The sequence below is a fragment of the Lithobates pipiens genome, unplaced genomic scaffold (genome assembly GCF_037356315.1).
Source record: "Lithobates pipiens isolate NorthernLeopardFrog02 unplaced genomic scaffold, aLitPip1_a1.2 Scaffold_18, whole genome shotgun sequence".
Classification (NCBI taxonomy): Eukaryota; Metazoa; Chordata; class Amphibia; order Anura; family Ranidae; genus Lithobates; species Lithobates pipiens.
Window position 1 is genome coordinate 171266842 of NW_027507758.1, and position 17504 is coordinate 171284345.

At 38.6% G+C, this 17504-nt stretch overlaps 1 protein-coding gene across 10 annotated transcripts in view; it reads left to right on the top strand.

Annotated features, from left to right (window-relative positions):
- The window catches only part of VIT (vitrin), a 185738-nt gene that overhangs the window by 125490 nt on the left and 42744 nt on the right, over nucleotides 1–17504 (top strand). For 7 of the 10 annotated variants that reach the window (XM_077486386.1, XM_077486380.1, XM_077486384.1 and 4 more), the window contains 11 exons: nucleotides 2107–2240; nucleotides 3115–3174; nucleotides 4858–5082; nucleotides 8266–8316; nucleotides 8430–8471; nucleotides 9848–9904; nucleotides 10509–10562; nucleotides 13071–13139; nucleotides 13227–13295; nucleotides 13849–13917; nucleotides 13998–14066. In XM_077486386.1, the coding sequence (XP_077342512.1) occupies nucleotides 2107–2240; nucleotides 3115–3174; nucleotides 4858–5082; nucleotides 8266–8316; nucleotides 8430–8471; nucleotides 9848–9904; nucleotides 10509–10562; nucleotides 13071–13139; nucleotides 13227–13295; nucleotides 13849–13917; nucleotides 13998–14066 (899 nt within the window). The remainder of the gene's footprint in view (nucleotides 1–2106; nucleotides 2241–3114; nucleotides 3175–4857; nucleotides 5083–8265; nucleotides 8317–8429; nucleotides 8472–9847; nucleotides 9905–10508; nucleotides 10563–13070; nucleotides 13140–13226; nucleotides 13296–13848; nucleotides 13918–13997; nucleotides 14067–17504) is intronic. The other 3 variants (XM_077486385.1, XM_077486387.1, XM_077486388.1) reach the window with 3 other exon arrangements.

Genomic DNA, 17504 nt, shown 5'->3' on the forward strand with positions numbered 1-17504 from the left:
GTTTACGGCGGTCCGATTCGGTCCAGGAGCGCTCCGTGATGAGGGGATGGCCGTTGGTTTTCGGCCACCCCCTCTGGATCGCTCCTGGCCAATGAGAAGCTTCCTCCCCTGTGTATTGTTTACACAGGAAGGAGGAAGTGATGTCATTCTCCTCGGGGCGGTCTTTTTGACCGGACTACGAGGAGAAGAGTAAAAGTAAGTGTGCACCAACACTACACTGACATGTAGGTACACACAGGCACACAAACCCCCCCCGATCCCCCCCCCGATCGCCCCCCGATCCCCCCCCGCCCCCCCTCCCCCCCAGTCACAGTGTCACTGATTGCATTGATCATTTCTTTACTGATCAATGCATTCAGTGTCAGTTGTGACAGTAAAAACTGTCAGGACAGTTAGTGTTCGGTCCAGGGTAGCCCCCTATCACCCCCCAATAAAGATTTAACCCCCTGATTGCCCCTAGAGTTAACCCTTTCACCCCCTTTTGCCAGTGTCACTAAGCGATCATTTTTCTGATCGCTGCATGTGTCGCTAGTGTCGCTAGGTAGCTAGTTATTTTTTTAGGTTCACCGCCAGGTTTTTATATCGCTAGGTACCCCGATATACTACCCAATAATGTTTTTAACCCCCTGATTGCCGCTAGTTAACCCTTTCACCCCCTTTTGCCAGTGTCACTAAGCGATCGTTTTTCTGATCGCTGCATTAGTGTCGCTACAGTCGCTAGGTAGCTAGTTATTTTTTTAGGTTCACCGCCAGGTTTTTATAGCGCTAGGGCCCAGGGCAGCTGCCCCTTTTGCCCTGCTCTAAAGACGGCCCTGAGGACCTATACAAGACTATATTTAGAATACCAAGAGATGCCTACAATGAACCAGTCTGTGATCCAGAGATGGTGCCTCACCTGCAATAGGGAAACTGGTCCCACAACCTCTTCTGCCTGATTATGCAATGTCCAGAAGTGGCAATGCCTCTGGTATCTACTCCAGTGGCTGTTACATCTTGTAATTAATAGTACAACCTATTTGTGTGGAGGGCCTGCTGTGTTTTTCCAGAAACTCCATCCAGTCACTGTGCAAGGCACTACAAAATCAAGGTCTTGTGACTGTATTCCCTGTGCTTAAAATCAAATTATTTCTTAAATCAGAGTATTTGTTGTGCATACATAAGAACTGCTACATTATCATACCTTAATGAGAAATACATAACTCTTCAGACAGCATTTCTCAGGACCAATTTTTAACCCTCTCATCTGCTGCTGTGATTTGATGAAACTTTCTTGCTTGGCTCTGTAAGGACTGTAGAGTTTAAGATAGAGCTTGGAACTCTAGAACTTTGGTAGGGATATCTTGTGACCGTAGCCCACAAGTAAAAAAAAGACAGTAGGTGACTCCAACCTACAAGCATATGTTTGGGCAAAATAAACCTTTAAAAGAATAACTAAAGTAACATTATGTTATTTTATGCCAATTTAGTTTTTCATGGACATAATTCTGGTATTTTGCAAAACTATCCACACATATACCAGTTCTGCAGGTTGCATTGGATATTTTGCTGATAGTTTAGGGATCTATTGGGTTGAAAAGATCAAATATCCTAGCAATCAGAAAACACTTAAGGTGTGTATTTCTAAAAAAAACAAAGAGATCTTTCCATCCTGTAAATATGTGTTTTGTGTGAATAAGGCAAAATTGCATGTTATTTTCAATCCAGATTGAATGGTATGTATTAATTATAAAGATGAAGCTATGATCCTATGATCATCAGCTCCATTTAGTGACTATATTGCGATAATTTCCTGATTCAATCTATTGAATAAATACCATTAAATCTGCAGAGAAAATAGCCTAGTAGCATTTAATTTTTGCTCCCATTCACACATAACAAATGTGCATGCAGATGCATAGGACAAAAATTCCCAGAATTTCTTTATAAATACACCTGTAATAGTCCCGTTTTGATTTGCAAAGTGGAAATGTGAAAATATGCATATGAAAAATTGTTATGGTCAGCTAGCAATGTATTGAGGTCGCATGACTATAAATAAATTAAAAGCATATATTTTTAAAGTGATGATTTTTTATTTATTTTTTAAAACATGCTTTCTATTTACAGTGGTGTCATTGATAATTCTGGGGGGAAAATTCTTGTTCGGAAAGTAGCTGGACAGTCTGGATATAAAGGAAGCTTCTCAAATGGAGTAAGATCATTGTCTTTACCACGTTGGAAAGAGTCATTTGTTGTTTCAGGTAATGGATAACAAAGTGTATATGTACTTTTAAAACAAACTTGTATATATTAAATAAAATCTAAGAGGGACACTGCATTTTATGAAAAATACGAATTTATACCAAATTCACAGCAATAACTGATGTTATCAATATATTTTTGTTTTCTGAAAGTAGCCCTTTCTGTTAGTCACTCCTTATGTGTTTTCTGTCATTTATACCTTGTTCCTTTTTATAGCCCTTGCTTTTCAAACATTAAATCATGTTACATATACAACTATTCCTTTGTAGAGTACAATTTAGAGTTTTGATTTACATATTTTTTAACTACAGTATGTTAACCCACCAAACTGAAAACAATAAAAATAAATAAGAAAATTAGAAGTTGCATAGTTAATCAGCTTAAAAAAATGACACATCCAATGAGTTTAACCAAACAAAAATTAAACACCTTCATCCTTACATGAAGGCAAAAAATCTTTATAAAGCATGGTTTGATTTGCTCCAAAAGGGAAAAATAATCTTTCCTAAACCTATAAGGCAAGAAGGTTATGTTTTAATACAAGATGATATGATATGTATATCTCACACAAGTATCTAATTCTCTGTAAAATTGTAATTTTTGATTGTTAAGATGTAATGCTTTACCTTGTCTTTAGTCTAAAGGCTCACATTTAAAACATGTAATAAATGTAATAAATACAATTTATAATAGTTTTAAAAAATAGATCAGTTCAGGATTGGCTAGCTGATCATCTGATATTTAGAGGTACTGTATTTGTGGTGAATCAGGTCAGATCAGATGTTATTTATTCATTTTTATTTATTTATGCATTTTAACACATATATATTAAACAGATATGTAACGTTATTGTGTTATGTGTGTTTCAATCAGAGGGAAAAGGAAAGAAAGGTGTAACATATCCCACTGTTCTTGAATACGTGGAAGCTAGAGGTATGTTTTTTTCTCTAATTAAATTTCTTTGAAGCTGGTTTAATGTGTTTTACACTTAGTAAACAAAATTAGATATCATCTTCTTCTGAACCCAGAAACAGGCAACGACATACAGGTATGTCGCTGTGCTTGTAGGAGCCACTCATCTGCAGTATGCAGGTCCTAAATTGGTTAAATAAATATCCTCTTTTTGAGAGACAATTGAACATACCTTCTGAATAATAGTAGAGGCTACCTCTATCAGAACTCAAAATAATTCAATACTGCACTGACCATGTGATCTAAGCTTTTTAAACATCTTTATTGCTTATAGGTGGAAATAGCAACCCATCACAACTCCTCCAATTTGTCTTGCTTCCCCTTTAGGAGTTTTAGTGGGGTGTGAGTACCTAGCTATAAACAATGAATATATTTGACATGCCTAAATGCCATGAAAGGCACAGTCATTAATTATTTGTGAGACATTGAAATGGAACCCTAAATCAGCTGACACGTACTGCTGGTTGGAGCATCCTAGCCTTTGAGTGGTACACCAGTTTGGCTTGATCTAACTCGATCTAACTTGATCTATCACTGTTATATGCTACTTTTTCACTGAAAAAATTGTTTTATAGTGCAGATTAAGCCTAGGTTCCCACATATGCGATGTGGGAGACACAGCAATCCATGCACCTTTCCCACACTACATGCAAATCACACTCCCTGGAGATCTGCTGCAGGTGTCAATACAAAGTTAAAGACACTTCAAACGCAGGTAAAAAACGCAGTGCGTTTGCAACGTCAGCTGTGATTGAGAGTAATACTGAATAATACCATTCCCAAAAATGTGTTAACTCTAATCTTGAAACCTGGGCCAGAAACTGAAGGGATATTGTTAAACGTGCAACAGGAAAATGTAAGTAGTTGGATATTTGATAATACTGACAATTATCCAATACTAAAATAATAGACATTTCAGAAAAGGTTTAGCATTTAAGTAGGATTTTGTCCATTACTTGTAGAAAAGCATTTAAAGTTTTAGTTAATATTTTGTATTCCTATTTTAGCTAGTGCAGGGATCTAAAAGCTCATTTTCCCATATCTTCTTCTGTCTCCTTACTGCCTATTTAAAAAAAAAAAAACATGGTAAGTACAGAGGTCAGTAGCTTAAGCTGAAATTTACACTGGTAAATCAATCAAATGAGAGACTCATCCATTTTCAGATTATTCTGTCTGGGGCTTCAGTCAGCGAATATCTCAAGCCTAGCAGATTCTGCTTTGCTATAATTTTAGATAACCTATAGTATTCTGGGATTACATTTTGAAGTGTTAATCAATTATCTATTTTACAACCATTTCATCTAGCTCATACTTAGATGTTAATGTATAAACTCCCAAAGACTGTTGACAGGTGCAGCTAAAATAATTTTTATGATTGATAACTAAGAACTACCCCAGTCTGGCTGTTCTATGGGTGGACTGAGGGAAGGACCGGCGCTACATCTTTTGCTTTTTTATAAAGATGATACAAGTTAATAAACAACCCTTTAGAATTTTTAGTCCATATGAATTATTATCCTTACTGATTGAGTCTTAAAAATGTGAATCTGCTTTTACATTAATCTGATTATATTCTATGAGTGACTGATGCTAAATTAAAGCTGCTTCTACTATGGCTAGAAATTTTTTTTTTGTTTTTTTCAGAAGTCCCACAGAGAGAGGCACCATCCCCAGTTCTGACCACAACTCAGTCAATTGTTACTACAACCACACCTATGACAACTCCAGAACCTACAACTCCACAGCCTACAACTCCAAAACCTACAACCACCCCCACAACTACTACTACTACCACCACAACTACTACTACTACTACTACTACTACAACAGCCAGGACGAGACCTCCCCTGGTACGGGCAAGAGATACAGGTAGGTAGGTTGGAATATATTTATAAAATTATTTGACATAAGTTTAGTAGACAGGTGTCCATTTTCTAAAAATAGTTCATAAATACTGTTTTTAATGTGGTCCTGCTTGCTGGGGTTTTCAGAAAGGTAATTAGATGAGGTTGTCGGTCCTTGGCTTGGAATTGCACCTTCCCCTTTTCCTTCTTTTTTGACATTTTGGAGATTTTATTGTTTATAACTATTGGACAGCTACTAGATAGCTTTTTGCAACGGCAACTTATAGAAGAAGTTACATCACAAAACTCTTGAGGAAGCTCTGTTTTCAGAGCGAAACATGTAGAGAGTGGTAGTGTCTCATTATACCTATATGTGAATTTGTTGTCCGAATGTTGTAAAATTTTCTTTTTTGGTGTATATTTTTAAACAATTTTTAAAACAATAAAATTAATTTATGTATATTTCCATTATGAAATGTGTTAGGTGTCAACCTTTAAAATCTATATTTCTGATTTATTAATCAGAAGATATGATATGGGTTTAAAAGAGAATCCTATTGACCAGGAAAAGAAAGGTTTAACATAACACCCTTTATTAGAGTAAGTTACAGGTCTATATACACAGAAAATATCTATAGTCTAAGGTCTTACATCAAGGAAGAAAATACTAGGTTGTAATATAATATTTACATGCAGGAATACAAAGTATATTCTCTAAGACAGTATATTTAGTCACAAGCATACAAGCATATTTAGTTACAAGCCACACCTTAGCCATAATTACCCATCCTTACAGAGTTCCACTCGTGACCACTGCTTCCCAAAAAGAGACTGTTCCCTCCCTTTGGCTTTGGGTAAATGCCTTCATGCTGATTCCCCATTGGCTGCCTTAGCTTGGATCATGATTGGAGGGCTCACTACATAAGTCGGCCCCCTTTCATGCAAATCCTTGTGACTATTCTTAAACAGAAGACTTAATTGGATTTCCCCAGGAACTTAAGCAATGATTATGGTTGGACTCTCCTCATTGTCTACCCCAGCATGGGGTCCTTTGAAGTGAGTAGGTGTAGAACAATGGGAGTGGCTTCTCCATATGGTGTATACAAGTCTCGGCCCCGCATTGTCTGCTCTTACCAAGCCCCTGGGAGGGGGAGGCATTTTACCTGACATTCCTAGATGCCGGCCAAATGAGATCTATTTCTAATTACAATATTTTACAGATATTAATGAAGATTTCACATAAACTCATAAGGCAACATAGGCTTGCTTAATTTGATACTGTTAAAAGTCCCTGAGGCTGGTTACCTTACAGCCTTGTCTGTCCCCCCCCCCCCCCCCTTCCTTTGCTATAATATAAATTTGGGATGTTGGTATCTTCAGTTTGATTTTTTTCACCTTGGGTTTTTTCTGCATTTTCAGAAAGGTAATATTCACTACACCAAAAATACAGAGACAGAAAGGAAGCCTTCAATATAGATGTGAAATATGTCAACATAATATGCTCTAAGCAAATTTATTATTGAGGATTAGAGTTTATTAAAACCCCAAAACTAAATTGCAACATATCATAGCTTACCTGTTCTTAGTTGAAGTGGATGCATAACTTTTTTTTCCGGCTTTTATTTCTTTTAAGTGGTAGTAAAGTCTCACCTTAAAAAAAAAAAAAAAAAAAAAGGGAAACTGATGTAGCCACCACATCTAAGGACTGTCAGGTTGCAATATATCATTTTTTTATTTGTGGGATTAGTTATACATTTAGGAGAATGTTGAAATGCTACTCTCTACCTTGCAAGCTCCAAGACCTTTTTCCATGTAATAAAGTTAAAACACTATCATTATGTTGCTGCATCATATTAAAAAAGTCTCTCTATATTCAGTTTATAATTACCTGTGTACTGTAGGCAATTTACAAAAGGCTCTCCACAGTAGCAAAGACCTGAGACAGCCCAAGGTGGTTGGCTGGGAGCTGATGTGATGCAATTTATTATTCACGGGGGAAAAAAAGTTGTTGTTTTTTACACAAAATAATGCTGTGAATTGCTAATGCTAACATATGCCCACATGCCTTATTGATATCAGGGATAATTCCATACGATGTTACTTATGAATACATTAAGTATAAAAATATTCTGTACTGGAAGACTTATAAGGATGGCGCTATACATAGCAACAAACTGAAACCCCAATAATGGTAAAAGGTGACAATGTCTGTTTTATACCAAAATACTCCCTCTCATCAAGCATTGGCAGCTGTTAAGACCTATTTAACAAATTTCATATTTATTTAGTAAGATAGTAAAAAGTACTGTAGTAATATAAAATTAAAATAGCTAAAGGTCACACGATTCAATCATGTATATACAAATGTAAACATTAGATGATTAGAACAGTCTACAAGTGATGTGAAAATAAATCCTGATGTCAATCTCCCCCATCCACCACTGTAGTCATCTTAAATATCAGTGCCTCCACCAACAGCTGAAAGGCTTGCTTACCAGCTCCTTTGTGTTTCCTCCGGACGGAGGAGATGCATCCCCTGGAACCTGAGTGAGAAATCTTCACATCTTATACAGTGCCAGGGGGTAATCTTGTTGGGAGACCATCTGGACCTGGATAAAGTCTTTGGCTGGGCTAAAGCCACAAGCGCTAATGAACCCTTGTAATGAGGGATCAATAGGAGCTGGTAAGCGAGCCTTTCAGCTGTTGTTGGAGGCACTGATATTTAAGATCACTACAGTGGTGGATGGTGAAGATTGACATTAGGATTTATTTTCACATCACTTGTGGACTATTCCAATCATCTCATTTCTACATTTGTATACACATGATTGAATAGCGCAACCGTTATCTATTTTATGTTTACTCACTGTGTATATGTCTCACAGAAGGTTTGCTGCTTACACTTTTCATTCAGAATATTTCTTAGCATTTTTTTATATGTTTTATAGTAATATAAAATGTACAGCAACCAATCGCAACTTGAGTTTTCAAGTTATTTGGTAACAGTAATCTGAAATTGTTTTTTAAGCATTACCACGCTTAGCGTGTCATACTGTATTTACACATTGCATTGCCTTGTTAAATAAATCTGTTATTCTTTTTTGAAGGGTCACAATTATGTTTTTGGATTATTTTCAGTTTATGTATTCATTTAAGGTTATTTTAAATATATTGCAAATGATTAATTCCTCATAATTTTTTTTTTTAGCAGCTAGTAACATTCATCCAGCGTACTCATCAGTTGTTGCTGCTCAATCAAGTAAGTGTTTGATACAGGACAGCTTATCTTACCCAAAATATTTAAATAAACTCTTTATAAAAATTTTGTGTTGGTAAATTTGTGAATTGCACTGATTTGTGTTAATATTTTAGGGCAACCCATGCCCGCTCCACAAGGAAGAGTTCCAAATCAAGGTATACCATTTCACATATTGTTCTGAAATGTTAAAGTGAAACTGTAAATTAACAACTAGATGCATAGTTGAAATACTTACAGTATATGTGTATCTGCCAAAGGATTTGTAATTCTGAAGTTTTGATTTTGTATTTACATACATTCTACATAGCCAGGCAGAAAATGTGTACAATTTGTTTTAAAGCCCAATTCCAGGCTCTGTACTAACCCACACACAGAAATTACCCTATTCCTCCTAAAGCCATCGACCAAGCATACATGTTATGCTTTTATTTTAATATACTTAACTTTTTCGGATGGCCAGTCATGTGATGCGTTGGGTCCCCTTATGTACCAATATTCTCCATTGGGGGCAGTCCTTGGAGATGAGAGAGTGGTTTAGTATCATCACATCATCACTGCTCTTTGACTAAATACACAACAAATGCTGAGTACCATGGGGATGCTTCTTAAGAGGGCAGCTCCATGATTCCCCTACATTCATAGTAAAGTCCTCAAAGTGTTCAGGTTGAGTGATGCCAGGCATCATTCAACCCAGAAGACTAAGGACATCTTCTGGCAGAATAGGAGTAGGGGCAGCAGTATTGCAGCTTGAGCTGCTTTTTTATAACGTAATACTGCTGGGAGACAAATACATTTTTTTAAATATTTAGTCCAGAGTTAAGCCTGTGCTCATAGTTCATATTGAGCCTGTCCCAATAGAAAGGCTTGGCTCAGGTTGAATTTCCTCTTATTAACATACAATGCAGGAAGCAAACTTCCAAATCTAAAAAGGGGTTAGGGCAGACAGTGTTAAAATTTAGTACAATGTTCATTTTTGCAAAAACAGCTTCCTAGCTGCCTTATGAACACAGAGAACTAAGACGTTTTTTTTTTAATTGTTGGAGTTACCAGAAAACAGCATCTAAAATGGTATGCAGTGATTTTTAAACTTTTACTTAAGCTATTTCAATGACAACATGTTACAGATGCAAAGTAGGTAGTATCCCAATTTGGCTGCATAAGAGGAAGCATACTTTAAGCATTTCAGTTTTCTTCTCCCACACCTCACTTTCACCTCACTTTCACACTACTTACTTGAATAGTAAAATCAGCACCCCCCCCCCCCCCCCCCCCCCGTCCAATGAGCAGGGAACTGATCCTGAAATAATATTGCTATAATGGGAGAGCAGTAATGCTAAATCCAAAAGTAGCAGTATGATCTTACAGACTATCACAAGTGTGGACAAGTTTACAAATCCTTAGGTAGGTAAACTATAAACATATACAGAGTTATTTCAATGTGCTTTCCTGTTTACCTGGAGTTCCACTTTTTAATGTATCCAAGCTGAAATTGAGACCATTCAGTATTGTTCATTGCAAACTGTTTTTAAAGTTGTCAGGTCACCAGCTACTTATGCAAGCAGTCGACAAATAACCAGGAGTAATCCAGGTAAGAAAAACAATTAAAGTTTACAAGTAGAAATACACCACCAAACTGTTCTAGAATATCTAATTGATAGTTATATAAGACTTAACTGCAGAAATCAACTAATATAGCTAAGTCACTCTTCCACCCCTATCACACTATGATTGCACCAAGTACCAAGTACCACATTGAGTAATCCCTCTGCTCTCTCATTCTGTCAGTGCATCTGTCTGCACATTGATTGGCTCTTACTTTTATTGTTACATGTCCACCATGGTAGTGCCAAGCTTCTTGCGTCTTTTTTTACAAGTAATTTTGTTTTAAACCCTAATGAACAGAAGGGACTTTCTGATTTTTGCACAATTGCATTGTTACCTAGATATAATTAGAAGCTCACTGGTTGTCTAGAAAGTTATCTGCATCAAACCGACACTAGTCATCTTGTCCCAATATTTCAGAACTTATAGGCTCTCTGTCTGCACTACTGAACTTTTTTTGACTCTGGTTTTGCTATTTTTATTGTGCCGTCAGTATTCCACATTAAAAATCCGTTTAAATATTGGTCTGTTTTCTGCAGTAAATTAAATCACCAACAGACGTGCTTATTTCTGCCTTTCGCTCTTGACAGGTGCCAGTAGAATTCAGCAGATTTTAGCTGAAAAGGCAATTCAAGCAAATCCAAGTAAGTAGTACAGAGCATGTGAGTGTAAAATGTTTACGTAGTATTATATAACATCTGAAGGCAGGAAAGCAAATACTGTAAAATGTTATTATGGCACTCAGCTTGTTTTTATTTTTTCCTTTCCAATAAATCTATTCTGGAGTTATTGAGGAACTTTGTGATAGAAAGGCTGCCAGATTTATACAACACAAATTAAATATATATTTATCTAATACGCTGAATACATTAAAATTTCAGAAGACAGTTATGGTTTGCATTAAATATAGAATTTCCGAATCACAAAAAAGAATGGGAGCCTTAAATTTATTAAAATGTCATCTTTTCTAAACTGTTATATTAATTCAGAAAAAGAAGCAGGTTTGCTTCAAATCCAGCCTATACTTTCTGGAAGCAAGATGAAAAAGGCTTGTGTAAGCTCCAAGGTGATCTCAGTCAGAGCTTACACGGGACTGAGAACATTCTACCCACCCCAATGCACTGAGCCAATCACCAAGCAAAGTGTTGTCACATGAAAAGAAGGGGAGTAACCTCTTCATCTACTGAATGAGTAAATATATACAGTATCTCACAAAAGTGAGTACACCCCTCACGTTTTTGCTACAATGTAAAGTAGTGAGTGTACAGCTTGTATAACAGTAAATTTGCTGACCCCTCAAAATAAGTCAACACAGCCATTAATGTCTAAACTGCTGGCAACAAAAGTGATTACGCCCGTAAGTGAAAATGTCAAAAATGGGGCCCATTTAGCTATTTTCCCTCCCCCAGTGTCATGTGACTTATTAGTGTGACAAGGTCTCAAGTGTGAATGGGGAGCAGGTGTGTTAAATTTGGTGTTGTCGCTTTCACTCTCTCATACTGGTCACTGGAAGTTCAACATGGCACCTCATGGCAAAAAACTCTCTGAGGATCTGAAAAAAAGAATTGATGCTCTACATAAAGATGGCCTAGGCCAGTAGTTCTCAAATCCAGTCCTCAAGGCACCCCAACAGGTCATGTTTTCAGGATTTCCATTATTTTGCACAGGTGATTTGATCAGTTTCACTGCCTTAGTAATTACCACAGCCATTTCATCTGAGAGAAATCCTGAAAACATGACCTGTTGGGGCACCTTGAGGGCTGAAGTTGAGAAACACTGGCCTAGGCTATAAGAAGATTGCCAAGACCCTGAAACTGAGCTGCAGCACAGAGGCCAAGACCATACAGTGGTTTAACAGGACAGGTTTCACTCAGAACAGGCCTAGCCATGGCCAACCAAATAAGTTGAGTGCATGTGCTCAGTGTCATATCCAGAGGTTGTCTTTGGGAAATAGACATATGAGTGCTGCTAGCATTGCTGCAGAGTTTGAAGGGGGGTCAGCCTGTCAGTGCTCAGACCATACGCCACACACTGCATCAAATTGGTCTGCATGGCTGTCATCCCAGAAGGAAACCTCTTCTAAAGATGATGCACAAGAAAGCATGCAAACAGTTTGCTGAAGACTAAGTTGGCAAGAACAGAGGAAAGACGTTTCTTGTAGTTAGTGGCCAGATCTGCACACATCTCAGAAGGGATTTTGGTCCACTTTTCTTTACAGATCTTCACTAAACCCTTAAGGTTTCTTGGCTGTTGCTTTGCAACTCGAAGTTTCAGCTCCCTCCATACATTTTCTATAGGATTAAGGTCTGGAGACTGGCGAGGTCACTCCATGACCTTAACGTGCTTCTTCTTGAGCCACTCCTTTGTTGCCTTAGTGGTATGTTTTGGGTCATTATTATGCTGGAAAACCCATTTATGAACCATCTTCAGTATTTTGGCTGACACAAAACATACCACCACCAAGGCAACAAAGAAATGGCTCAAGAAGAAGCACATTAGGGTTATGGAGTGGTCTAGCCAATCTCCAGACCTTAATCCTATAGAAAATTTATGGAGGGAGCTGAAACTTCAAGTAGCCAAGAGACATCCAAGAAACCTTAAGGATTTAGAGAAGCTATGTAAAGAAGAGAGGATCAAAATCCCTCCTGAGATGTGTGCAAATCCTGTCACCAGCTACAAGAAATGTCTTACCTCTGTGGTTGTCAACAAGGATTTCTCCACCAAATACTTGGGGATCATATTTATTTTACTCACTGAACTGCAACTTCATTTATAGCATTTGTTTTATGTGTTTTTTCTAGGTTTTTGGTTGATATTCTGTCTCTATCATTTAAAATACACCTATGATAAAAAATGACAGACCCTTCATTTTTTTGTAAGTGGGAAAACTTACAAAATCTGCAGGGGATCAAATAATTATTTCCCCCATTGTAATTTTCAATCAGTATGATATAAGTATGATATAAGTAGCACTGTTGAAAAGAATGTGTTGGGCTTTCTTTTGAAACTTGCTATTTCAACTTGCAGAACCCTTCACGGAAAAATATTAAATGTGATTCAATGTTTTTATAGTTCTAAAATAACAGATATAATAAAATAAGAAGCGTAACTATTTATATATTTATATATTTGCTATCATCTATATTACCAAGGTGTGCAAAGACGTGACTGGCAAAGTCCTAGCCGAGGAAATGTTCCATTTGTGCAACGCAGACCAGTAGGTATGATCACTTTAGCAGCTACAAATAATATGAAAATGTAATGATTATATTTGCATGTATTAAATAATAACACGTTTGCAACCTTAGCTCAAGAAAGAAGCAATGTAGCTCCAAATACTGGACACAGCTGGTCCTCAGACACACGTGATACTCAAGGTAACTGATTTATAACTATTATTGATAATAAATAATGATATTTATAATATTAATAATTACTGTTTCTACTCTAATGTTTTTGATAATAATTACTATATCCAACTAAAGACAGGCAAATAGGGAGTGTTTGTGAAAAAAATTATGTGTCAAATCAGCAACAGCTATTGACAGCTAGTACATTGAAGGTCATTGATGCATATTGATGCATTATTATTATTATTATTGATGCATATTTTTCCATTGTGAGATTTAGCTTTATTATCAGCCCATCTACTTCTCTCTGCAGCTGCCCTCTTAAAGCATAGCAACCAATCAGACTTTTTTCATGTTTGCAGCACAGGTCACAGTCTGAATGCTAAATTCCGGTTGGTTGTAATTAGCAATTTACTGTAGATTTCAGAAATTAGCTCATTGCTTTTTTTTTGCATGCTGGAACAGTGAACTACAGTCTATTTTCCTCTCATTACTTCTCTTACTACATCAACTGTCACAAGCTACGAGTATTATGACACCATAATGGCTTTTTTGTATTCTTGTGAATGATCTGTTTTAGGCTCCCAGCGACGAGACTGGCAAACTCCAAGTCGAGTACAAGTCCCAACTGTTCAGCGTAGGCCAACAGGTATGGTAATAAAAACGAAAGTTGTGAATTATTCTGTTCTAAAGTATATGATTAGCTAACCATGGTATGTATTTTCTTAGGTCCTGATACTGGTTATAATGCTCCCCCTGCTGTGCCTAACTGGTCTTCAGAAACATATGACGCGGATGGTAAAGGCTGATTTTATTTTAACATACTTATTGGCTAAATGAAACAGGTATTCTCAGCCTGTGACATTTACATCAGATAGAAATATTGAGATTGCAGATATGAGACTGAGAGGGCAATGCTGGTAGTAATTTCATATGACTGGTGTCTCAGTGCAAGATAATAATTCAACTCATCAACAGGGATTGAAGAAGATGTCAGAAGGTGCCCATAGACATAGTTTCCCTACCTAACTGTATGTGGCTATCTTTAGTAGTTAAGGTCTAGTTAAAGTCGTGACTACTACAGTGATAGCAACAGTCCTCTCGCACCATTGCCAAGCTGCTGCAATTATATATAGTAACTACCGGGGCACCGCCACCATTCAGAGGAAGTCCTGTGTTTTTTTTCAATAAATACAAGGCATTCTCTGATTGGGCGATATGGAGATTGTGGTGTCACCACCCCACCTCTCCACCTCATCACATCTTCCTTCCTCCTTTTACTTCTTCTGCTCCCATGTGTAGTGTCCACCACCCACTCTGCCTTTAAAACTGCCCTTAGATGTTGCCTATAATTCACTGGGTGAATAAAAATAGAAAGTAATGTAATTTTTTGAACTGTGTCAAGGTGCTTCCCTAGTGAAATCTAGCAGGTTGCATCTCCAAGCATGGCATTAGCACAAAAGAAAAAGAAGGGGTGGGGCCGAGCCACAGCTCCATGTCTGAATGGACACACAGAGCACCTGCTCAGCTCGGGTGCCCCCATTGTTGTATTCAAACAATAAAAAAACAAGACATTAATATAACTTTAATTTAATAACGAATACATATAGTATATTAACAGCGAGCTTGGTTTACTGAAGAAGTGGAGACTTTCTACTTAGCAAAATAATTTTTACATTTAAAGTATATATTTACTTTCTATACCAATGCTTAGTCACAAAAGTCAAAGAGTGATGACTAGACATGTGCATTCGTTTTCGTCCGAATGCATTTTCGTCCGAATTTCAGCTATTTTCGTTTTCGTTTTGACAAACGATAACGAAAGCACAAAATCCGAAAAACGAAAGATCCGACATAAATAAATGCTTTATTTTCGTTTTCATTGTTACAACAGTTCGATATAGAATAGGAGATTCGACATGACTCTGACAACAATCTGTGTCTATAGAACCTGTGTTCGAATGTGCCTAACCTTACCTCTATTAGTCCAAGATTATATAGAGAAAATATTCGACAGAGAAAAAAGATTTGACAGAGAGAAAAGATTCTGCAAGATACTGTCCTAAAAAGTGTTTGGGGACCCGGGTCCTGCCCCAGGAGACATGGATCAATGCAAAAAAAAGTTTTAAAAACGGCAGTTTTTTCGGGAGCAGTGATTTTAATAATGATTAAAGTGAAACAATAAAAGTGTAATATTCCTTTAAATTTCGTAGGGGGGGGTTGTCTATAGTATGCCTGTGAAGGGGCGCATGTTTCCCGTGCTTAGAACTGTCCCTGCACAAAGTGTCATTTATGCAGGAAAAAAAGTCCTTTAAAATCACTCGCAGCTATAATGAATTGTCGGCTCCCGTAATACAGAGAACACTCATTGAAAGTCATTGATAAAAAAATAAATAAATAAAAAAGCGTGGGGGTCCCCCAAATTCAATTACCAGGCCCTTCAGGTCTGGTATGGATATTAAGGGGAACCCTGCCTCAAATTTAAGAAAAAATTTGACGTGGGGTTCCCCCTAAATATCCATAACCAGACCCTTCAGGTCTGGTATGGATATTAAGGGGAACCCCGCGTCAAATTTAAAAAAAAATTGACGTGGGGGTCCCCCTAAAAATCCATACCAGACCCTTTATCCGAGCACGCAACCTGGCAGGCCACAGGAAAAGAGGGGGGGACGAGAGAGCGGCCCCCCCTCCCTCCTGAACCGTACCAGGCCACATGCCCTCAACATTGGGAGGATGCTTTGGGGGTCTGTGACCCCTCAAAGCACCTTGTCCCCATGTTGATGAAGACAAGGGCCTCATCCCCACAACCCTGGCCGGTGGTTGTGGAGGTCTGCGGGTGGGGGGCTTATCAGAATCTGGAAGCCCCCTTTAACAAGGGGACCCCCAGATCCCGCCCCCCCCCCCTGTTTGAAATGGTAAGGGGGTACAAAAGTACCCCTACCATTTCACAAAGAAAGTGTAAAAAATAAAATAAAACAAACACACTTTTGAAAAATTCCTTTATTAAAAATAAAAAAATAAAAAAAAGATTCCAGCGGCGGTAATCCACTCTTGCTATCCAGCGACGGACGGTCATCTCTCCAGCGATGTCTCATCTCATCCAGCGCAGCGAATCCTCCGTCCTTTTTCTGTCTCCGTGGAGGAGACACTGCAAGGATTCCGGCGGCTGACGTTTCTAATATACGGAGGGCGGGGCCACCCGTCACCTGACCCCGCCCCCCTCTGACGCAAGGGGAAACCTGGGGTTCCCTGTGACGTAGGGGTGACCCGCACCCCTCTGATGTAACACAGGCAGGTTTCCGTTACATCAGAGGGGGGCGGGGTCACCCATACGTCACGGGGAACCCCGGGTTTCCCCTTGCGTCAGAGGGGGGCGGGGTCAGGTGACGGGTGGCCCCGCCCTCCGTATATAAGAAACGTCATCCGCCGGAATCCTTGCAGTGTCTCCTCCACGGAGACAGAAGGATGGATCGCTGCGCTGGATGAGATGAGACATCGCTGGAGAGATGACCGTCCGTCGCTGGATAGCAAGAGTGGATTACCGCCGCTGGAATCTTTTTTTTATTTTTTTATTTTTAATAAAGGAATTTTTCAAAAGTGTGTTTGTTTTATTTTATTTTTTACACTTTCTTTGTGAAATGGTAGGGGTACTTTTGTACCCCCTTACCATTTCAAACAGGGGGGGGGCCGGGATCTGGGGGTCCCCTTGTTAAAGGGGGCTTCCAGATTCTGATAAGCCCCCCGCCCGCAGACCTCCACAACCACCGGCCAGGGTTGTGGGGATGAGGCCCTTGTCTTCATCAACATGGGGACAAGGTGCTTTGAGGGGTCACAGACCCCCAAAGCATCCTCCCAATGTTGAGGGCATGTGGCCTGGTACGGTTCAGGAGGGAGGGGGGGCCGCTCTCTCGTCCCCCCCTCTTTTCCTGCGGCCTGCCAGGTTGCGTGCTCGGATAAAGGGTCTGGTATGGATTTTTAGGGGGACCCCCACGTCAATTTTTTTTTAAATTTGACGCGGGGTTCCCCTTAATATCCATACCAGACCTGAAGGGTCTGGTTATGGATATTTAGGGGGAACCCCACGTCAAATTTTTTCTTAAATTTGAGGCAGGGTTCCCCTTAATATCCATACCAGACCTGAAGGGCCTGGTAATTGAATTTGGGGGACCCCCACGCTTTTTTTTTTTATTTATTTATTTATTTTTTTATCAATGACTTTCAATGAGTGTTCTCTGT